The sequence below is a fragment of the Ursus maritimus genome, unplaced genomic scaffold (genome assembly GCF_017311325.1).
Source record: "Ursus maritimus isolate PB19 unplaced genomic scaffold, ASM1731132v1 scaffold_10, whole genome shotgun sequence".
NCBI lineage: Eukaryota > Metazoa > Chordata > Mammalia > Carnivora > Ursidae > Ursus > Ursus maritimus.
The window spans coordinates 79304237-79327810 of NW_024423344.1; the positions used below are offsets into that span (position 1 = coordinate 79304237).

General features: G+C 54.6%; 1 protein-coding gene across 1 annotated transcript in view; it reads right to left on the reverse strand.

Annotated features, from left to right (window-relative positions):
* The window catches only part of GAS6 (growth arrest specific 6), a 37584-nt gene extending 19497 nt beyond the window's left edge, over positions 1-18087 (reverse strand). Inside the window, exons 1-4 of the mRNA XM_040624962.1 lie at positions 18009-18087; positions 17590-17756; positions 6384-6408; positions 4901-4963 (exon numbers count right to left, since the gene is read on the reverse strand). Coding sequence (XP_040480896.1) covers positions 4901-4963; positions 6384-6408; positions 17590-17756; positions 18009-18087 — 334 coding nt within the window. The remainder of the gene's footprint in view (positions 1-4900; positions 4964-6383; positions 6409-17589; positions 17757-18008) is intronic.
* Between the last annotated feature and the right edge of the window lie 5487 nt (positions 18088-23574).

The following is a 23574-nucleotide window of genomic DNA, read 5'->3' on the forward strand; positions in this document are numbered from 1 at the left end:
CCCCCCCGCCCAACCCCAGGTCTCCAGGGAACCTCAACAAGGAAGCTGATGCCCTTGGGCGCAGACCGGCCTCCACCATGCCCACCGCGCCGTTCACACGGCAGGCCCACGAGATTTCCGGCTCCTTGTCCCTCCCAGCCCCGTGCGGGTCTGCTCGTGCCTTCGTTGCTTGACAAGCCGTGCCCGGCCTTCCTGTCACGCCCGTGTGGACAGTAAACAGCTCCCAGCGGCTCTGCGGGTTCCCGTTTCTGTCCTGTCCTTCAGCATGGACACGTGCCTCGTCCAGCCCCCGGACAGCACAGGGCCCGTGGCTGAGGTCCAAACCGAGGGCCAGCGCAAAGGGGAAGGCGACACGCCGAGCGCCCTCGGCCACCGCAATCCTGAGGCAGGCACCCTTCAGCTGCAGGGACAATCGTGGCAAATTCCGCTACTCTGGGTTGTTGTCAGAGCAGGGCAACTAGGTCACTTCCCCAGCAGCCCTGTGGACCGTGGCTTCCCAGGCCAACTGGCTGACACACATCCCCAGGCACGGATGGGGGCCGGCCAGGCCGTGGAGGGCAGGCGACGCCCGGCGCGCCACCCGGGACTGGCTCAGACCAGCTGCAGGACATTCTCACCTCGCGTCCCCCTCTCCAGGGCCGCAAGTCCTACAGGACGCTCGTCGGGTACAATCACTTCCGTTATATTTACGAAGTGACTGGCCCATGGCAAACCGTGCAGTGGGTGGGCTCCCCGGTGACTGGGATGGGACGGTGCTCCAGCTTTTCTCTCTGCCCGAACCAACAGGGCCACTGAGAGCTGAGCTCGGGCCTGTGTCTGTCCTGCGGGGAGGCTGGCTAGGTGGGCACTCCGCTGATTTATCTCTTCTTTCTTAAAATGACTGACATCTCCAGCCTAACGCCAGGTTTCGGCTCCGCGCTTCTGCCACAGGGCTCCCTCCCTCCCGGTCCACGGCAGCCGATTCCCAGCAGAGCCACGTCCTGGCCTCACCGGCCCTGCAATCCCAGCCCCCCGGGTCTCCTGTCTGCCTTTGTCGGCGTGACACAACGCTCCGCCGTGCTGTGTCCCCTCGTCCCACACAGGTCTGCGGGCCTGTCACGAGGGCCCCACGTCTCGGGGACTCTGTGCAATGGCGTGCGTCCAAACAACTGGGACCGCGTCCGTCAACTGGCTCCTTCTGTGGCAAGTGCTGACCAAACACAGTGTCCCTGAGGGCTTTGTGACACTTGCACAGCTGTTTTTGGCAGAGCGAGGGAAATGCCTTCTACCCGTCAGCAAGTAGGAATTGGGTGCAGGAATGAGGAAACGGGGTCTGGGAACAGAGTGTCCCACAGCGGCCAGGAGCCGGCAGGTCAGCCCTGCGGTCCCCAGGCCGCCGACTGGCTGCACCGCAGGTGACGCTCTTTAGCGAGGAAGGGCCGGGGAGGGTGAGGTCAAGCCCAGCGCCAGCACCAGAGATGAAGGACTGTCAGGGCAGGAGGGGTCATGTGCCGGGGCCTGGCCAGCTTGCTCACAGTATCAGCCTAGAGAGGCCCCCGAGGGGGGAGGGCAGGGGATGGTGTGTGTCCCCACTTGACATATTTGGTTGAAGAGTTATTTCAGAAGTGCATAATCGTGCATTTGCGTGAGGCCTGGTTAACTTTGGAATCTGCCTACAATGCCTACCTTCCTTTCATAAAACCTCGGGGTCCCTGCATTCAGGGACAGCACTGCTGTGAGGTTCCCGCGCGACACCCACCCCTAGAAGAACTGCACCGGGGCGCGTACTTGTGGGGTGTTTCCCTGCAGGACCGAAGGAGGGAGGAAGGGCCGCATCCGAGTGTCCGACACTCGGCAGTGCCCGGCACACTCCTGCAGCCTGAGTCGACACACTGGGGAGGCGCAGGTGAGGACAAACCACGCGCTTCCCCGCCCGGCCGGGCCTCCGGACACAGGGTTCATCTCAGCCTGAGGTGGCTGTGCTGCTCAGAGCGGGCACGGGACTGCCCCCGACAGGACGCCGCTCTCAGCTGCTGTTGCTCCCCACCCTCGAAGTTCAAGGGTAACGGCCGGTTCTAACCTGGACAACAGGCTCCGGTACAGGGCCCGTGGCACCAAAGGGAAGGGGCCGGCGCCATGAGGTTTACCAGCAGAAGGTGGGGACGGCGGCGGGAAGGAAGCCCCAGCCCTGGAGCCCATCGGGCTGAGCACTGAGAGGTGGGCTCTTTGAGGCTGTCGTGTCGACTTTAACTATATCGGACAGTCGGGCCTCAGCGACGCCATGCTGCCTCATGGCCACTGAACTGGACGGTTTTCAGGAGGGAACCAATGAAAACAGCGTGAAGTTGCCAGCACTGTCCCGAGGCCTGGGGGTCTGGCTCCGGGGGCGGGGGGAAGGGCAGGGTCTGCGTCCTTCCTGAGTGGCAGGCCTCGGGGCTTGTCCCCAGTAAGGATGGCGCTGTATTTGTGGGGTGCCTCAGGCTTTGGAGAATTGACAGGCACAGACAGCACGTGGTCACACACCCGTGGAGGACGACGCACCTGACCCAGGGGGCAGGACGGAGAGGCCGAGCATGGGAGACAGCATCCCAATCAGCCGGGAACTCACGTAGCGTGGCAATGGCACGAGATCTGTCCTCTAACGCCAGCTCAGGAACTCCCCTTCCGCACCCCTGGCCGCCCGCCACCGGAGCAGAGAGCTCAAGCCCATTCAGAGCCAATCTTTGCTGTTCAGATTCGAGTCCCTCTCATGCCACGAGATGTCTCACGTGGGCATGACGTGGCCCAGGATTGCTGCAGCCTCCCTTTGAGCAAGACCTCGATGATTTTACATAAGTGCTGATGGAACAAGGAGCTGCTGTCTGGAAGACAACGGTCCTCATGCTGTCAGGAGGCGTGAAGCACTAGGTAACTTCATAATCTCTGGAAAAGCACAGTCTAAAACCCAGGAACTAAAACAATCTAATCAACTTGGATACATAATTTAAAGGAAGAAATTGGTTTAGCAAATTGACAACAATAAAAAAATTTCTAAAAACAAACCCGAAATGACACAAAGCTAAAACTGTTATGACCCCACTCCCTAATGTCTGCCCAAGTCCCCAGTGAGGTCTCTTTAGCCCTTGGAGAGGCCGAGGTCACAGGTTGACCCCAGGGAGGCTGAGGTCACGGGTTAACCCTGCGGAGGCCGAGGTCACAGGTTGACCCCAGGGAGGCCCAGGTCACAGGTTGACCCCAGGGAGGCCGAGGTCATGGGTTGACCCCATGGAGGCTGAGGTCACAAGTTGACCCCACAGAGGTTGAGGTCACAGGTTGACCCCACCGAGACTGAGGTCACGGGTTGACCCCAGGGAGTCCGAGGTCACAAGCTGACCCCATGGAGGCCGAGGTCACAGGTTGATCCCAGGGAGGCTGAGGGAGGGGGCTTACTCTGGCTGCCCATGATGCATTGGCATGGGTTCTGGCCACCCTGAGTTAACAGGCACTGCTACCCAAAATCACAGAGGCCAGTCTGCTCTGCACCTGCTACGGGGTCAGAGGGGAGCAGGGGGCCGCACGGCAGCGCCACCTTCCCCTGCCCTTCCTGAGGTAAATCAATCATCTCCTCTGCTCGTCTGGGCCGGGGCCTGGGCCTGTGACTGAGACGAGTCAGACGCGGCCTGTGGCCAGCACCGGACGGGTGGTGTCCAGACACAGCAGCATCACCCAGCCAGGCCATCCAGGCCCTGTGAGCAGCTCTGGGTCCTCCCCTGCCTTCTGGGCTACCCGGAGGGGGCAGGCCCCACGTGGAACGCAGAAGAGCCCTGCTTCTGCAGCAGGGGCTGTGCGCTCAGAGCCCGGCCGCCCCACCCACGCGGTGCGCATACTGACCCTGGGCTTGGGGCCCACCCGGCAGCTCGCCCTGCGAGGCGCTCAGACCCGAGCCAGGCCCAGAGTCCGTCCAGCTCAGTGGCTACGGCGGTCCAACATGGCTTAAATGCGACAGGACAACAGGCAAAAAGTCCGTTTTACTGTATGATCGTTTAAAATAACATTACTACTGAAAAAAAAGATGCAAGATGAGCTGAGGAAAACTGTGCTACTTTTAGGACAAACGGCAAATCAAGGGCTCCTACAAATTGAGAAAAACAGGCAAAGAATATGAACAAATCACTTGCAGGAAAAGAACACGAGGTTCTCTGAACCACGTAAAGCTCAGCTTCACTCATTAGCGAGAAAAACATAAACAGAAAGACCAGCCATCACCCTTCACTGTTGATATTGAAAGAGACCAAAAAGCAAAACCACACGGCAGCCTGGCAAAGACCTGGGGACGGGGCCGATCATCCCGCTGGATCCGCACTGAAGTGAATGCTGCCGGCAGGCTGGGGGCCGCAGTCCCACTGCTGGGAACCTGCCCGCAGACACACTTGGACGTGTGTGAGATCGGTTTGCAATAATAAAAAACTGGAAGTAGCCTGGAAGTCCCCCAATGCACCTTGGTTACCCAGGGCAGAGCGCCACGGACGTGCGCACTCTAGGCACTGAGCTGGTAGACACCCCGCACGCGGCAGAGTGAGCTGGGAGCACAGCTATCGTAAGCTAGTGTTTGTGCAAAACCAGGAGATTGTGCGTGTGAGTCGACAGGTCTAAGGACATTCTGGGAGCCTAACCGGTTGTCTAGGAAGCACAGCCAGAGACGTGCTCGGGCTTCACACCTGTGAAAGGGTTAGATGTCATACTGCACGTGCTTCTTGCTATTTAAAAAACCAAACCTCACTTGCTTAAGAGAGAAAGTTCAGTGGAAAAGGAGCAGAGCTCAGGCCGGTGCTACAACTCCTTGGGATGATGGAAATATTCAAGACCCCTGAAAACCACAGGAAAGCCTGAAGTTACCCAAACCCACAGGACTTTGAGAAAAACAGGAAGGAGACAAACTTACTTTGAACGCATGAAACAAAATCTGGGCTCTTCGTGTAGGGAGATCCATATTTATTAATGCAGTCTGCAAGAGAGAGACAGAAAGCACGTCCTTCTTGTCACAGGAGACAGGACAGAGCCTAGAGCTAGTACTCGTCTCTGAGACATGTTTGGAAAAGATTATTCACGTTTACTGGGCGCTGAAGCAGGACCACGGTTCAGCTTTAGTTATTACACCATCTTAACACTGGCGAGCAAGCAAATGCCTTCACCGGAAAGGCAGAACTCTGCCCAAAGGTCCGTCCGCCGCCTCTCCAGTGGGCCCTTCCGCTACAGCACCGAAGGTTCACTGATAACACTTGGAGTTTTCTGACCACGACCAGAGAGTTAAACTTCAACTTCAAGTGGACCCCCATTTGGAAACACTGCCCATAATCTGAACTTCATTCTGCTTTGGGGACGTTCCGCACCCACCCCATCCGAGGAGCAGGTGTGCACACGGGAGCGGGGGATGGGCCCGGAAACTTGAAATAGCACGCAACAGTGTTGGGCCATGTCTCGTCCTTCAGTAAGGGTCCCCGGTACTACATCGTGCCCAGGAGGAGGAGGGGCCGGGCAACCGGGAGGGGTCCCCTTTGCTTCTGGAAGCAAACCCCCAGTACCCAGGAGCCAGGCCTGTGCAGGCCAACAGGGAGCCTGGACGTGGGCAGGTTCCTGGCTTTTCAGGGTCAATTATGGGTCCACTTTGCTTGTTGCCAGATATAGACCCAGAAAAGGAACCTCTAAGAGGATATAAAGCCAGCGGAAAATTTACCAAAATGCACTTTACAAAATTAAAAATGAAGACCCTGGAGTAGATTTATCTTGTTATAAGTGATATGCATCCAAACATTTCTTAAAATGGTATTAATTAAAGGAGCAGTTCTCAGGGAAATCAGGGTCTCTTTCTGATGGTCCAGGTTAGACTGGGCTATCATTTGTGCTTTTACTTTCTCTCCCAAGTGCACAGGGGAGCTGTCCAGAGGCCACCTGCACGGTGACATCCCTGCTCGGTGGCCAGCGGTATCTGCTCATACATTCCTCTTGTTCAAATTAGACAAAAACGTTTTTTACTGTTCTCAGTTCTGATTAATAATACGGCAAATATCAACATATGTAGCCCACATGAACAAAAGTTCCTTGGGGTCTTCAGTAAGTTTGGAAGTGCAGAGACCCTGAGACCAAAATGTCTGAGACCCACTAAGTCAATCACATTCCCAACAGTAAATTAAGCCTGGAGTCAGAGCAGAGGAGCCGTTTGCAAGCAATGGCACTGGATCGTATGGTGTGAAAGACACAAACAGGTGTTGTGACCAGCATGCCCCAGGCAGTCCCAAACTCACTGCGTGATCAAACAGCCTCCCCTCCAGGAGCAGCGGTACTGAGCCGGCCCGGCTGTCTCTGACACGCCACACACACCCCCTCTAGTCTTTTATGATAACTACGAAGCAGGGATGCGAACTTACCTAAGTATCTTGGATAAAAATAGTCCTGTGGAAAAAGAAGAAAAAGGGGCAACAGTTTACTGGCAGGGCACGAGGCTCCCCAAACAGCCCCCGGCCCAGCTGGGCAGTGGGACCTCACCTTCTTCCCCAGAGGGCGGAACCAGACGCCCAGAGAGGCAGGTGTCTGAGGAAGGCGGGGAATTCTCCACAGCTGGCCCAGTAACAGTGGGAGAGAACCACCCAGAAAGCCACTTTCTGCCACAAAGACCATGGCATGAGGAGAGGAAGTGGGAGGGCAGAGCCCAGGCTGCTGACACGGCCTCTTCAGAATCGTGTCTGCAAAACCGCAGATGTGATTAGCCCTTCTGGAAGCAGCGACAGTGACGTCACCTAAGGGACCTAGGTGGTGCCGCGCGAAGGGTCTCCTGGGACGAGGAGCGCCGTGAGTACAATCGTCGAGAGCCTCACTGACACCAGGCTCCTCCCAGGGCTGTGCAGACGTCGGTGGGACCGTCAGCACACGGGCACTGATTTGCATTTACTGGATTTGTAAAAGAAACTGGTGCTGGATGAGGGATGGCGGGTGTCGGCGGGGGTCTCTCTGTCCATGAATGCAAATTAAGAGGTCTGCACTATACAAGCTGGTGTCAAATACTAGGAACACCTGCCCTGTGTCGGCCAGCAGCAGGGAGCAGCTGGGACCGTCGCCGGGGTCCGTGGCCCCAGCCTCAGACGCCAGGCCACGGGCTGGTTGAAGCCGCCCCCACCTGTCCACTGTCGTCTCCCGCTTAGGGTCCATCCTGGAGCAGCTTGGCCCTAGAGGCACCCCTGATGGAACCGAGGGACGCACGAGCGGACCCCACCAGCTGCTGGCTGTCAGCCGCACACGGTGCGAGGCTGCGAGTGTACGTTGCTCCAGCCGACCCACGTCACCACGGCAGGGTCAGTGAAGTGAACCCTGTTATCAGAGATGAGGGGACGGATGTCCACAACATGTTGTGGCCTGTGACCAAGGTCAGGAAGCCAGGACGCGCTCGGGACGGCGCACAGTCCCCCGAAACCACGCCGACGAGAGCTGGTGTTGCATTCGCAGTGACAGGCAGTGGGGATCCCAGGGCTGCCCGCACGCTGGCCGGCCTCGTGCGCTGGTCTGGCACAACCCCCCGTGTCCCCTTCCCTCCCTGGTCACCACAGCCTGGGCAGTGCTGCCGGGGACACTTTGCTAAGACGCCCTCAGATGTGTTTCAGAAAGTAACGTTCTGGTAAAGATGTGGTTTAAAAAGACTCGTAACTCCTTTAAAAGAAAAGTCACGGTCAGACCAAGTCTGTTATTTCAGCTTGTGTGAAGGTTGTGAAGGTCCCGTTCAGGCAGATGTGACAGAGGCCAGGTCTGGCCAGGGCGGGGGCACCCTCCACACCAGCAGTCAGAGGCCCCGACCGCCCGGTCTCGCTTCTTTGTGTTGTTCCAGTCACGGACTGGCAACTCCCCGACAAGAAAGGCAGGAGAGGAGGGGTGCTCCGACCAAGACCCTGGAGCTGAGAGCAAGCAGGCAGTGACATCTTCTGGGTTTGGAGGGACAACAAAGGCCACAGACTTTGTCACAAAGGGAACGGCTCTGGTTCTGAAGGAAAGATTAGGACGGATGCATGATGTGTCCACTCAGAAAACCAAGAATCAGACTGGAAACAACGAGGAACCGTGAGCAGAGCACCCAGCTGTCATAAATGGTGGCATTATCACAGCTTTCCAGAAAGCTCTATTATATTTTTCTAAACCATGACTATTACTAGTCATGTGTCATATGTTTAATAATGAGTTCTATTGCTGTGGAAAAGCATCACTGATAGAAAAACCACGTGCACCTGGGTCCCTTCCGTTAGCCCCACCCACGGGGACGCGGGCTCTGAAACCACGGGGCCATAACCTGGTGACAATTTACCCTAGTTTGTGTGCTTGACTTATCTGGCGTGGGGAGGAGCTAGTGTGGCTGCTAACCTAGGGCAGAGCTGGTGAACCCCGAATAACCCAAAGCTGGGATAGATACACCTGAAACCTCTACGCGCTCTCCCGAGAGAAAGACACATTTCCAATCGTCCTCCAAAGTTCTGACCAGAGAGCAGGACCTATGGAAATCTCCGTGAGTGAAGGGCCCCAAACACAGAACGCAGAGCTGGCCCCACCTGCACCACAAATTTGCCACACGTGGACTGTGGCCTGAGGTTAGGAGCAGGGTTGACTCTCATGAGCATTACCCCACAGCGATCCACGGAGCACAGGCCACAGTTCAGACAGCCAGATTCAAAACCAGGGATCAGTGACCTACAAACTTACCCTCTTTCTTTTTGGCCACATAAGGAGCAAGGCCTGGCATGGGGCTGCATGAGGGCTGGGGCGGGTCAGGAGCAGGGAGTAGCCAGGACCACCGGGGTTGGAAATGGGGCCGTTTGTCACCTGGCAATCATTTTTGTCAGCGTCTTGCTTCTGCTTTACTTAAACAGTTAAACATAGAAGGGAGTGAGCAAAACTGCAGGCCACTGAGCTAGGAGCTGAAGCTCCCCGAGGGGAAGGACAACATCTGTCTGCCCAGTAACTGGCCTGGTGTTGACTGTTCCCCTGAAGGCCCCCAGGACCCATTGCCAAACAGGTGAATGAATGCTAGCTGAATGGAAGAATGAGTGAATGGGTGGATGGACGGGTGGGTGGGTGGATAGATGGAAGAATGGATGGATGGGTGGCTGTATAGGTGACTGGATGGGTGGCTGGATGGGTGGATAGAAGAGTGCGTGGATGGATGGATGGAAGACTGGAGGGATGGTTGCTTGGGTGGATGGGGGGATAGAAGACTGTGTGGACGGATGGGTGGATGGATGGAAGACTGGATGGATGGTTGCTTGGGTGGATGGGGGGATAGAAGACTGTGTGGACGGATGGGTGGATGGATGGAAGACTGGATGGATGGTTGCTTGGGTGGATGGGGGGATAGAAGACTGTGTGGACGGATGGGTGGATGGATGGAAGACTGGATGGATGGTTGCTTGGGTGGATGGGGGGATAGAAGACTGTGTGGACGGATGGGTGGATGGATGGAAGACTGGATGGATGGTTGCTTGGGTGGATGGGGGGATAGAAGACTGTGTGGACGGATGGATGGATGGATGGATGGAAGACTGGATGGATGGTTGCTTGGGTGGATGGGGGGATAGAAGACTGTGTGGACGGATGGGTGGACGAATGAATGAATAGGAAAACAGAGTCCTACAATTTTCACTGACTTGGACAAGGCACCAGATTCTTAATTTTATTTATAACATAGATAACCACATTGGGAGAAAAATGTAAATCAGTGCTCTTAGCTTGTCTCTTTCAAAACTTGGAAGTATCGGTACTATGGTTCCTTAAGCTTCCAAACTGCCAGTGCATTTTTTAAAACGTAGACCCTTAGATTAACTGCCACTTGCCTAGGTTTCTTTCTGCTATTCATCCCAAGGGCCCTACCCTCCCAGAGGGCGATGAGCCACGGTGCATGTGAGACTCAACGACTGAGTCGTCACCACCACTGGCAAGGACCGCCCGTGAGTGAAGCAGCCCTGTGTGGTGCTCGCTCCCCATCTATGGGAGAGCGCCTGGCTCCAGGAGGTTCAGCACGCTGGTCCTGGCCGAGAGCCCACCTGCGAGAGCTCATCCCCGTGTAAACAGTGGAGCGCTCCAACGAACCCAGCCTTCCCGTCAGACGCCATTCTCCCACGCTCCTGTTCCCCGAGGGTTATAAACACGGGAGCCTGTGCCCAAGGACACGTTCTGTCCACTTTCCTCTAATGTGAGCTGAAACCATAGGACAGTGTTTCCGTGACAGGACCTCCCCCGTCTCTGCTCCTTAATTATGTCGTCACCCGGATCGCCCCTTCACTAAGAAGGGGACCGCAGGAAAGCACAGCAGAGAGGTGGCTGGTGAAATCCTTGAGAATTCCCATTTGTGCACAGAACCTTCCCTCAGCCTCTGCCCTGCATGACCACTGGGACCCCAGTCTGCCTGGCAGGGTCTGCGCCCCCAGAGCCCTCCATGGGGCAAAAGTCAAGCGCAGCAGGGAGCTGCCCACCCTCCCTCCCCCCGGGGCAGTCACCTGTGGGCTGTCGACCTGCCCCCTCCTCCCCTACCTCAGCACAGTCCTTTCTGGAATCCCAGCTCCACAAACACTGTGACCTGCCCAGCCCACAGCTCCGGAATCCCCTCCGAGGGCCATCCTGCGCACTTCTTCCCCGACGCCTTCTCTGAGGCTCGGTGGGGTTCGTGCTGGTCTCTCTACCCAACCCCACACTTGGAGAGCAGAGCTGCCTTCCAAAAATGGTCAAAAACCACACAAGCCTAGTCGGTCAAAATGTACATTATCAAGACAGAAACATTACCTGGGCTCAGAGCGTGGACTGAGCACGGTCACCCTGATGTAGCTTATGAACAGGACCGCGTGCAGCTGGGAAGATTCTAGAAGTTGGCAACTGACAGCTCGTAAATACCTTCATGTCCAAATCTCCTTTAACTCTTTGAGCTCCTCAGAGGCCAGTGAGGTCCTTGCAGGGACGCGGTGAACCAGGGGAACCGAGACAGCTTCTGGCACTGATGCTGCGGGGCGCCCTGCACGCGGCTCCCCCAGATTCCCGCCCTGAGAAGCGTCGGGGACTTAGGGGCCGCTTGCGGCCAGCGCGGCTGAAACACGCCTGTGTCAGCTCAGCGTGACTCTTACTAGGACTTCTATCTGGATTTGCACAACGTAACAGCAGTTACACGTTACAGCATAACAGCGGCCGCTCGTTTTCAGTAAATTAAGAATGTATTACTTCCTTTAATAAATAACGGCCTTTTGCTTCCAAAAATCTTTAAACTACTTAACAAAGCAGGCTGAGACTTGTGTGTCACATTAACTTTGCTTATTTACATGATACAAATATAAGGCGTTTTCCATGAGAAAGGGAGAGAAAAACTGACTAATCCTTTGACCTTAGTGTTGTCTTGCTAGCAAACTTGACTTCTAAGGGAAGAACTTGTCAAAGTCACAACAACTTGAATTGCTCTTACTGAGGCTTTTGCTTTCCGGCTTTTGCCCTTCCTGGAGGAACTCGCAGCCGAGGTCTCGCTGTGTTTGTGACGGCTCTCAGAGAGATTCCTGCTATCAGCGGGCGAGCTCAGGCCCTCAGCCTGCATGACCCCAAAGGGTTCTCAATCCCCTAGGCCAGAACCTCTCAGTCTGTGCATGTTTTTCTAAGCAAAATCCTTCTTTCCTTTCTTCCTCCCAAATTCATCTCCTAAGATTCTCTAAACCGCGTGCCTGCTTAAGCATTCCACAGGACAGAAGGAAACACGGCACCCCTGCCCTTGCTGGGCAGCTCCCCAGCCCCTGTTGAGCCCAGAGCACCTCTGGGCCCGCCCTGCAAGGGGGCAGGCCCCGGAAACACTCCACAAGGCCGTGGTGTTCCTCCTCCCTCCTCAGACGCTACTGTGCATGCTTGTTGTTGGGAATTCCTGTGGGGACAAAATCCTGGGCATTACCACTCAGTTGCAGGGCTGAAAGTTGAGGCCTGCAGCTGCATACGCCCCCACAGCCCCCAGGACCGTCCCCTGGTGCCCAACACACACTGGCACGACAAGGACAGGGGCCTGAGCCAGTGGGGCCCCAGGAGTGGCTACAGCCTGCTAGAAAGCTGGGGTTTGGGGGCCCTTTTCATAATCAGTTCTAGGATGAAATGTAACCACGTGGGAGTCACCGAGTAGCAGGCCGTGCAGACACTTCTCACCTCTGAAGGTCAGCCACTTCAGTGCTAACATGCTGACCTTGGAGCCCAGGGACCTGAGTTTCCATCTGCGTCCTCCCACTGAAGAGCTAACTTGGGTAAGTCCCCACATAAATTCTGGGGCCTCCGTTTCAGGAGCATCTGGGATGAGGGCCCACCACCACGGCCTATGATTCTGTGACAGACGCTACTGCGAAGTTTGTTCCTGGCTTAGGAAAGGGAAGTTTAAGTGCATTTTGGTGCCTGTCTGGATTCACGCGAACTCATGGTGTTTCACTATGCGTCTGGCACCGGAGAAGCGCGGCGCGTACGCGGAGCAGCCCCGATCACTCATCGCAGGAACGCAGCGGCCGCACGCACTCCGCTCAGACCAAGGTGATTCTTCTGTCACAAACGGCGGGTCTGCCTTGGAACCTAGGGTCCGCTACACAACGGGGCAGGGGAAGCACACACTCACACCCCTGGCTCCCGACATCCTCCAACAGCAACGTCCTAACAGGTTCCGGGTCGCCCAGGGCTGCACCTGCAGCCGTCAGTCATGCCAGCCGCGCGGCGGCCCAGCCTCAGCGGCCCCCGTGTGCACGCGTGCGGCTGCAGCGGTGGTCGGCACGGGCCGCCCCCAGGGCCTGGCAGATTCCTGCTGTCTGATTTCCACAGAGCTCAACGTTCCAAGAACAGGCCCTCACAAACCAGGTCAGATGGCAGGTTTGGGGGACAGATGTGGAAAAAATGTGTGTTATTACCATGGGCACTAACACCAGGAACAAACAATTCTCAAGTTTGAAAAACGAAGTCTGAGAAAACAAATACTAGTCACAGGTCATATCTCATCTGAACGATAAATCATTTGTGATGTGGTTCCCGAATTCCTCCACTTCTAAAAGTTATAACACTTTCAACGAACTGTACCGGGTCAGGGTCAAAACCGGGTTTGCACGGGGCCCCTGGACGCGCACCGCGGGGGCACCGAGCGTTGCCGACGTCGGACACCACCCCCTGGGCCGCGACAGAGGCTGCATCAAGAAACAGCCCCCACTTCGGGCCTTAGGGAAGAGGAGAGCAAGGGGGGCCTGCCAGCGGTGCCGGAGCAGATGGACGGCCTGGGAAGTGTTTGCAATGGCCTGGCCCCAGCTACTTGGAATCTCAAGGAACAGGCCATAAGTACCGGATTCTCAAAAGGCTGTTTTGTTCCTAAATAACAAAGGCAGACGTTCAGTGTTTTCCAAAAATGTCTTTAATTGCTTTTCTGCAGATGTTGGGCCCACTGGCAAGGACGACGTGCCATCCACAGGGCCTGGTCTGTTATTAGGGCTGGAGACCCCAGTAAGTCCCTACAGGCTCCTGGGAGTCAAAGGAGTATGGGGCAACAAAGTGGGGCGGCAGGCCTGCGGGTGCCGGTCCTGTCTCACCAGCCTGTCCACCGGCTTCTGGGCGAAGCAGGAGCCAGCTCAGAAAAAGCAAAACCAGTCCCTGGGACTGGCTTCCCCAGGGCCTTCCAGGGGCAGACGCCCAAGAAGGAGAGGGGCCAGGAGGGAAGGCCTCAATCCACAGGGGTCGGTGGGAGCAGGAGCTGCTTCCCCTGAGAACCCCAAGGAAGGAGATGGGCCGGGCCTGCGCAGGGCACCCCCAAGGTTGCATAGGGAAGAGTGTGTGTGTGGGGGGCTGTGCACACTGGGGGCTGCTCTCAAGGCAGTGGTGGGGCATGGGGGCAAGGGGGCAGCTAGAGGCTATCCTGGAGGTCACAGCCATAGGCCACCCCAGCAAGGGGACTTGAGGGAGAGGCTTTCGTCTCCATAGGGACGCCTGTCCCCAAGCTGTCCCTAAAGAACGTGGCGTCTCAGGAAGACAGGTGTCCTTGGAGGCCAGGGCTGCAGCACTTTGAAGCTGACTGTGCCCCTAAAGCCCTCCACCACCACCACCGGGTCCCCCCCCAGAGACAGAGACAGACATGGAGAGAGACTGGGGGTGGACTCGCGGGAGCTCAAGCACAGGCCAGCGGTCACCGAGCTGTGAGGCCCTCCAGGTATGCCTCCGGCCTACTGCCTGTAGCTCCAGCTGAACGAGGTGGTGGGGCCGAACTAGGGCCTGGAGTTTTTCTTGTACCAGCAGGCCGCAGCTGGCTGCGAGGGCCAGACACCCAGGCGCTGTGAGGTAGAGAAACACATCTGGGCGGCAGGTCAGGTGGGGCTGGCTAAGCCTTTTGTCCAGAACCCTTTCCGGAAGCAAAGCCTGATTACGGCGATGGCATTCGGCGTCTGGAACCTGCCTGCCTTAAAGGCTTTAAGTAGAAGGTGACTCCGCTGGGCTAGCCTCCGGTGAGCTTAGAAGAAGCCCGGAGAGACAGCTGGGGTCTCGTGTGGAAAGCTGGACCACAGACAAGCGAGCGAGAGGGAAATGCCAGGCAGGGAGAGTAACCGCGTGAGAGGAAACAGATAAGCAGGGAACCTAACTCCGCCGGAGCCCTGCAGAGGACGGCTGGTGGTGGCAACAATGGGGCGCCTGGGACACTCCCCCGGGACATCTGCCCCCAGGAGGGAAGCGGGCGGGTGGCCAGGATGCCTGGGAGTCAGGAAGGCCCCCCAGGTCCCCTTCCTTTCCAGCATAGGTGTGTGATAACCCTGGAACCAGGAAGGAGCCATTGTGCTAGAAGCTACCTGCTGTGAGGGTCACATCCCTTCCCAAAGAGGAGGAGAGCCTAGTCTGGAATAATCCAGAGCCGGCAGGAACACCCAGCACGCAATCAGAGCTCTCGCAGAAGCCTCCGAACCCTGGAACGTGCGTTTGCAGCCCAGAGTTGGCTCCAGGTGCTCAAGCCCGCCCAGCCTGGGGGGCAGGGCTCAGCTCCCCCCCTTTCCCTCCCTGGGGCTCACTCACCAGTGTGCCCCCAGAACCCTGGGAATGGACCAGGGGGGCAGCACTGCCTTCACCATCAGCAGGAAATCAGCAGGAAAGAGCGGTGTTATGAACTCCACCAAAGCCAGAGCCATGGCTGGGGGTCGTGGATGGCTCCCGCTGAGCCGGGCACTGGAGACAGGCTGGCTGCTTCCAGAGCCCCCCCCCCCCATGGTGGTGAGGGTGACCCCTATCCCTAGCCCAGCTTCTCCCAGCATTCCACATGCCAAAGGGCCAAATCCAGACAACAGAGCAAACGGTCTTCACTACAGTCTATTCAAGAACAGGTTGAAATGAAGGGTCTGCAACCCAACTGACCTTGGGGAAAGACACCAAAGGACCTGGGAAACTGGTAAATAAAGGGGAAGACGCAGGGACTACTGCAGCTAGGAGCTGGTAAGGAGGACAGAATCCTGGAAACTTATGGATGGCTTTGCTAGGAGAGAGGTTGACAAGTCCACGCTGGGCTGGCTGTAGGGATGACAGGCCGAGGTCGCAAGGGTGGCCGTGACGTCCCGGGCAGGAACTCGCCCAGAGAGCATGGGTTTGCATTAAAACCACGGGATCATGAGCGTGCTTTCCCTTTCTTGCTTTTGTAGCAGACATTTATAAATAAAGTTATAATTAAAACATAAAAGCCGTTAAAACCAGAGAGGGGATTAAAGCTCTGGGAAGAAGGACACTGTGGTTACTGCACAGTATGTCCATCCAACAAGGAAAAGCCAGGTCAGGGCCTTGCTGTCCTGGGCGAGTGTGCCTGGCTGGGCAGGGGCTGGTAGGGGTGGGTGGTAGCCTCGTTGGCCCAAACTCTTGTCCCCTGTGAGCCCTATCCCATGGTCTCTGTACAGGTCTGGGTTGGGGGAGTGCCCTGCCCCCATCACACCATCCCACAGTTGCCTGGTGGCCAGGCACTCGGCCCTGCTGCTAGGCCCTCAGCAATCCTCTGCAGTGAATGACTCATTGGGCCACCAGGATTCATCATTAAAGAAACTGGAAAACAGGCCAGAGAAGATCAGTAACCCTGTTCCTTACAGCAGCACTGAAACCGTTCTGCTGGGAACTCGGAGGGCAGTGGCCCTGGGGAAAACAACCTTCCGGAAGCGGCCCCATGGCAATGACTTGCCCAAGGAGAACCGCTCGGGGCTGGCCAACCTGTTCAAGCTTGCTTCAGAAAGGGCCGAAAAGGGGTTGTCATGCCCACTGATGAGAAACACAAGTGAAAATAAAAGCCTATGTGGGCCACACAGAGCCATCCGTTTACTGCATGCAAGGTTTATCTCATCCCAGAATTCTTTAAAAGAAAAATTCTGGTAGAACAAAAAACAGCTGTGAAATCACCCTGACCTCATGGTACAGAGTCCATCCAATTTCCACACTCCACTTTCCAAAGGCATTTGCCCCAGGACAGATACCCATGCAGGGTCCCCTGGGTCCCCTCCTGCAGGAGGGCAGGCCCCTGCACAGATGCTGAGTGCACACGGGCTGCTCCCTGCAGCTGGCTGCCTGCCGCCCCACATTCCCCAAGGACATTATTAATAGAAATGTGTCCTGAGCCAGCACAGCCAGGCTCCTGGAGTCACCAGCTGCTTCCAAAGAGCACCTTGCTGAAAGGCCCCATACACGGGTCACCCTGGCCGGGCCCCTGACCCCAGCCCCCCTGCCCACCCCCCTCATACGCTCCGGTCCTATTCCTGTAGTGGTATTTTGGGACCTGCTGTGGCAAGCAGTTCCACACTCCACATCTCTCAGTTCCTCTTTCAAGCACACACTCCATCCCCCCTCGAGGAGGGTCAAGGGGCTGTGGGGGGTCCACATCTCACTTCCAGTCCATGGGGGGGAGGGGTAAGAAGCTGTTTGGGTTTTTAAACATCGTATTTCTTTTACATCCTAAAAACAGAGAGGCGTTGTATATTCTGTATTTCCTTTAAAGGGCTGCCTTCAGGGGGCCTGGGTGGGGCAGTTGGTTGAGCACCTGACTCTTGGTTTCCCTTAGAGTGGAGATCTCAGGGTCCTGAGATCCAGCCCCGCAAAGGGCTCAGGGCTCAGCTGGGAGTCTGCTTGAGATTCTTTCTCTCTCTTTCTCTCTCTCAAATAAATAAATCTGTAAATAAATAAATAAAGTGGCTGCCTCCAGAGGCCTGCTGAGGGAAGATAACTGAAGGTCTCAAGAGGACCCACTTACACATCTGCTAACAGCTGTGGGGGCACCTGGCGTCACCAGGACGAACGGGGCTCAAAAGGTGTGGAGGAAGCTTGAGGGTGGGGCTGGGGGTCCCCTATGACCCTGTGCTTCCACCACTTCTGAATGGTGTTCAAGGATTCTGGGTGTGAGACATGACCTCAGCACGGTCCCCCCAGCACGAGTGGCTCACTGCGCAGTCTGGAAGGCAAGTCTGCGTGGGAGGCAACCCCGGGCTCCCCAGCAATGCGCATGGATCAGGTGTTCCCAGTGCAGCGCTGCGGGGACAGCGCTCCAGGTACTCTGGCGGCCTTAACGCGCCGCAGCACGGTCCCAAACAGCCCCGAATCCCAAGGCGCCCGCGCGCTCACCGTCTCGGGGTCGTTCTCGAACACCTCCCGGGCCTCCTCCTGGCTGCACAGCTCCTCAATGCACTCCCTCTCCAGGTGGCCCTGCTTGGCCTCCTCGAAGACCTGGTAGGCGCGTCGCTGCCGGGGCCGCAGGAACTGCGCCGCCTCGCGCGCCCGCAGCATCACGGCTGCCCGAACGCGGGCGGGAGGACGGCGCCGGGAGAGAGCGGGGACGGAACGGGGACACGCCGTCAACCCCGCCCCGTACGCTCCGTCCTCCCAGCCGCCTGCCCGGGGATGCTGCTGCAGCGCGCGGGCCCGGGGACGCGGGGCCTGGGGGGCGCGGGGAGCAGGCACCGGCGCTGCCCCGGCACCTGGGGGCGGCGGGGTCCTCTGCGGGGGGGAGGGGGGCTCCCGGTCCGGCCCCGCTTGGTACTCACTGTGCGCGGACTCGGAGGCCAGCAGCAGCAGCAGCAGCGCGGCGCCCAGGGCGGCGGCGGGCCCGGGCGGCGGCGGCATGGCGGGGCCGGGCCGGGGCGAGCGCGGGGCGAGGGCCGGGGGGACGAGGACCGGGCCGGGAGCGCGCGCGCTCAGAGCACCCGGGAGGCCGTGGCGAGCCGCGGGCGCCGCGGGGCGGTGGCTCCGGTCATCCCGTGCAGGCGGCTCTGAAGGTCACATCCCGGCGGCGGCGGCGGCGCCTCGGCGCTCGCGGCCGGGGCCGGGGCGGGGCGGGGCGCGCGGGCAGGACCGGCCTCGGGGCCGCGCGGGGGCGGGGCGCGCCGGTTCCCCCCCGCGCCCGGCGCGGGAGCAGGTTTTCGCCCCGGAGATCAGAGACCCCGGGGGAACGGGTCCCCCGGACGTGGCTGCTTGGAGCGGTGCGTCCAGGACCCAGAGCTGCTCCCAGATCCGCGCCTGGGGTGTTTAATCGGGGCTGGGGTCAGCGGAAAGAAGTCACGGCCAGGTACGAGGTGACCGGGCAGGTGCCAGATTCAAAGCCCGGTCTCGCCCCACCATCGCCACCCCCAACCCAAATCCACCGCATCGTTTTTGGATTCTTCATCCTTGAGCACGTTTTCTCAAGGCTCAAAACCACCGAAGAAAAGACAAACTTCGGTCACACCGAATCCCAGCGAGGCCCAGGGCGTGAGATGAAGTTATTTCCTTTTGTAATCTGTTTCCCATAATGATGACATTGAAAACCTTGAGGTTTCCCAGGAGATACTTAAGCTGAGAGCAACATTGTGCTCGTTCTCAGAGACCAAGACTTTCTGTCTCTCCTCCGGGATGTTTCGCAAAGTCACGGGCAAAACACACACACAAACAAAACCAAAACACAGCAGCCCGCTCGGGGGACCCACGCGGGCAGGGAGCCCAGCGGCCTGGACCCCGCCCTGCGCAGCGCCCGCTGCGGAGCTGACCCCTCCCCCGCACCCCGGAATGCGCGCTCATGGTTCTTGTGGGCTCAACGTGGAGAGTCCGGACCTCAGTTTCTCCTCACCTTCTGTGGTGGGGGAATGAATGTCCTTGCTGTGGATTCTTTGAGGTCAAGGTTTGAAGGTGGGGTTAATGAGCATTAATGTGTTAAATTGGGGAGGTGAACTTTGATGAGGGCGCTCTTCAAAGAGCATTAACAATTTAATAGGTAAGTCATCTGCACCTGTGATCCCTCCGCCAGCAAGGGATGAAAGCAGCCTGCAAAGCCGTGAGCTCAGAGCAGTACGCTAATTTTCCTGCTGTTCTTAAGGAGAAGCGCTGGTTTCAAAAATCTGGGAGGGACGATGCATTCTGGAGTGTGTATTTACACAGATCTCTAACTAATTAATTGCACTTCTGTTAGGGTTCCAGACCCTTGGCCTGTGGATAGATTTCAGGAAGTGTGTGCAATCATTTCTCACTTGTGTGTGTTTGGTGAAGAGAGTTTATAGAGTTCTTGGAATTCTGAGTTTGATCCCAGTAAGAGTGAGTGTTATGGCCTCTCTGTGTCCCTCTGGGAGGGACGCTGGGCGTGGACTCACTGCTTCAGGTGACCACGCATTAGCGTGATCCCTACCAGAAGGGGCCTTGACCTGTTGGCCTGGCCCTCGAGCCCCTCCTCCCTCTTCCCCATTCCCCCCCTGTACTGAGTTGGTATCTCAGTAACCCCAGCACCTCCCATAATGTAGAGACTTGGTTTAATAAAACGCCTTCACACTCACTGGCCCATTTGGATCACTGCAGGACGCAGAAAGCAAGTGCAGGGAGCAAGGGAAGTGTCTGACCCAAGCTAACTCTGTTACCAATGCAGAAAATTCGCTCTAAGGCGGAAATAGAAAATAGACAAGGAACAATTTGGATAATGATCTCCAAAACTGGTTGGGGCGCCTGGGTGGCACAGCTGTTAAGTGTCTGCCTTCGGCTCAGGGCGTGATCCCGGCGTTATGGGATCGAGTCCCACATCAGGCTCCTCTGCTATGAGCCTGCTTCTTCCTCTCCCACTCCCCCTGCTTGTGTTCCCTCTCTCGCTGGCTGTCTCTCTCTGTCAAATAAATAAATAAATAAATACATAAATAAATAAAAACAAAACTGGAAAGAGTTGTCAGGCCCTATATTATATACCCTGAAATATCAATGACGAGGGAGCTCACCTCCACAAGGGGCAGGTTAGACCCAGGGCGATAGACGCTCTGTATGGACCACCAACCCGTCTGTGGTCAGAGATGGAAAGCCAGTGGGTCCTCTAGCCAGGGATAAAGTGGGATGGAAGTGTGGAGGTGGGGTCAAAGTGGGGGTATGGGAAAGACGTGTTTGTAGGGAAATGAAAGCTCTGCGTTCTCCCGTCCACCATCACATCTGTGGGTGATGATGGTTTCAAAGCACTGGGACCATTCACTGATGTCTCCACTCAATAAATTGAGTTGAGCGCTTGCCAGTTTGTCTTAAAAGGGAGTGCGCTGGGTGCTGACCAGATCAATCGTGTTAGGTTTTCTTTGTTTTTAAAGCAGCTTTACTGAGGAATACGGAAATATAATAAACTGTAACAAGTTTTGACTACCTGGGATGAACGTATATATCTGTAAAACCACCCCCCACACTCAAGATAGGAACGTTGCCATCACCCAAAAACATTTCCTCGTGGTAATTCCAAAGGTGGTAATTCTTCCCTCCTGCGAGTCCCTGCCCCCCTCACCTCCACTCCTAGGCAAATCACTGGCCCACTTCCTGTCACCGTAGAAGAGTTTGCATTTTCCGGAATTTTACATAAAAGGAATCATACAGCATGCACTTTTTTCCCGGCTTTTCACTGGCGTATCTATTCTCAGATTCACCTGCTTTGTTGCCTGTATTGATAGTTTATCCCCCCCTTTTATTTTTGGTCAGTAGTATTCTGTTGTATGGATATGCCATAACTTGTTTAGCACCTGCCTGCTGCTGGACATTGGCTCGTTTCCAGGTATTGATTATTATCGACAAAGCGGCTGTGAGCATTTGTGTATAAGTTATTGTATACACATAAGCTCTTATTTCTCTTGAGGAAATGTAGAGGACGTAACATTGGACTGTGGTAGGTATTTAACTTTTTAAGAAACTGACAAACTTTTTCAAAGTGAATTACCATTTAATGTTTCCACCAGCACTATGCGGGTGTTTGAGTCGCTCCCTACCCCACCCACACTTGCCGAGCTTAGTCTTTTTAATTTTAGCCATCCTAGCAGGTCTGCAGTGGTATTCCCTTGTGACTTGAATTTGCATTTTTGTAATAACTAAGGATGCTGAGCAAATTTTAACATGCTTATTGCCATCCAAATACATTCTTTGGTGAAATGTCCATTTTAATTTTATTGTCTTGTCTTTTACTTGGGCTCTTTGCTTTTCCAATCATTGACGTGTTTTCCTGAGTTTTGAGAGTTCTGTACATCTTCCAGACACAAGTTCTGTGTCAGATTGTGATTTGCAAATATTTATTCCAGTCTGTGACTTGGTTTTTCATTCTATTAAACAATGAAACTCTGCTCTTTCTCTTCTTAATTTTGAAGTACAGGTTATTATTTTTTAAATGAATACTGCTTTTCATATTGTATTTGCCTAGCCCAAGGTCACAAATATATTCTTCAAGAAGTTTTATAGATTATTTTTAAAGATTTTTTATTTATTTATTTGACAGAGAGAGACAGCCAGCGAGAGAGGGAACACAGCAGGGGAGTGGGAGAGGAAGAAGCAGGCTCCCAGCGGAGGAGCCCGATGTGGGACTCGATCCCGGAACACCGGGATCACGCCCTGAGCCGAAGGCAGACGCCTAACGACTGTGCTACCCAGGCGTCCCAAGAAGTTTTATAGATTTAAATTTTACATTTAGAACTATGATCCACTTTGAATTCAATCCCACATATTTCACATTTTTCCATCCTATTGTAAATGGGATTTTACAATTTCAATTTCTGATAGTTTAAATATTTGCTTTTTGTATATTTATCTTTTATCCTACAACTTTGCTTAACTAAACTATTAGCTTCAATGTTTTCTGGTAGATTCAGTAGAATTTTTTATATAGATGATCACATTGTCTATAAATATAGCAAATCTCCTTTCAAGTCTGGATGCTTTTTACTTCTTTTCTTGCCTTATTGGCTGTCCAGCAACCTCTGCTACGACGTTGACTAGAAATGGTGACAGTGGATCCTGATGCTAGGTGGACCCAATTCAGTCTTTCACCATAAGTATGACGTCAGCTGTAGGAATTTCATAGGTGCTTTTCATGAAGATGAGGTTCCGTTTCTAATTTTCTGAGTTTTTTCATTAGAAATGGATATTGGAAAAATAAATAAAGAAATATAAAGAAATGGATATTGGATTTTGGCAAATGCTTTTTCTGCATCTGTTGAGACAATCATATTTTTTTGTTTTTTCACTCATTAATATGCGAATTACCTTGATTGATTTTCAAATGTTAAGTCAACCTTGCATCCCTGGCAAGAACTTCACCTCGTTATGATGTATTGTTTTGTCAATATTTGAGAGTTTGTGAGAGTATTTTCTCTTTCTTTCTTTCTTTCTTTCTTTCTTTCTTTCTTTCTTTCTTTCTTTCTAAGGTTTTATCATTTATTTGACACAGTGAGAGAGAAGGCACAAGCAGGGAGAACAGCAGGCAGGGGGAGAAGCAGGCTCCCCACAGAGCAAGGAGCCCGACGTGGGACTCAAACCCAGGACCCGGGGATCGTGACCTGAGCCGAAGGCAGACGCCCAACCAACTAATCCACCCATGCGTCCCAACAGTATTTTCTTGTCTTGTCTTGTCTTTGTCTGGTTTGGCACCCAACAAACGCTGGCCTCATAGAATAAGTTGTTAAGTGCTTCTTCCTATTCAGTTTAATGGGAAGAGTTTGTGTACAATTTGTGTTACTTGTTCCTTAAATGACTGACAAAATTTATCAGTAATGCCATGCATACCTGGAATTTTCTTTGTGGGAAGGTATAAATTCAATTTCTTTCACAGACCTAAGGTTGTTTGGGTTACCTGTTTCTTCATGAGTGAGCTTTGGTAGTTTGTGCCGTTGAAGACATTTGCTATTTCTTCTAAGTTGTTGCATATATTGGCATAAACTTAGTCATAATATTCTTCTAATATTTGTAGATCTGTAGTGACAATACCTCTCTCATTCTCAATATTGATAATTCGTGTCTTTTATCTTTTTGTCTGCATCATTCTGGCTAGAGTTTCAACAACTGTATCGATCTCAAATAACCAGCTCTTGGTTTAATGTTATTTCTCTATTATTTTTGTTTTCTATTTTATCATTATCCAATCTAATTTTAATAGTTTTCTTTCTTCTGTTTACACTGCATTTTATTTTATTTTCTTCATCTAGTTTCTTAAGATAGAAGCTGAGGTCATCAAGTTGAAGTCTTACATCTTTTCTAATACAAATCTTCCTCAACTTACAATGGGGTTATAGCCTGATAAACCCAGCATAAATTGAACATAAAAGTTAAAAATGCATGTAATACGCCCAACGTACTGAACATCATAGC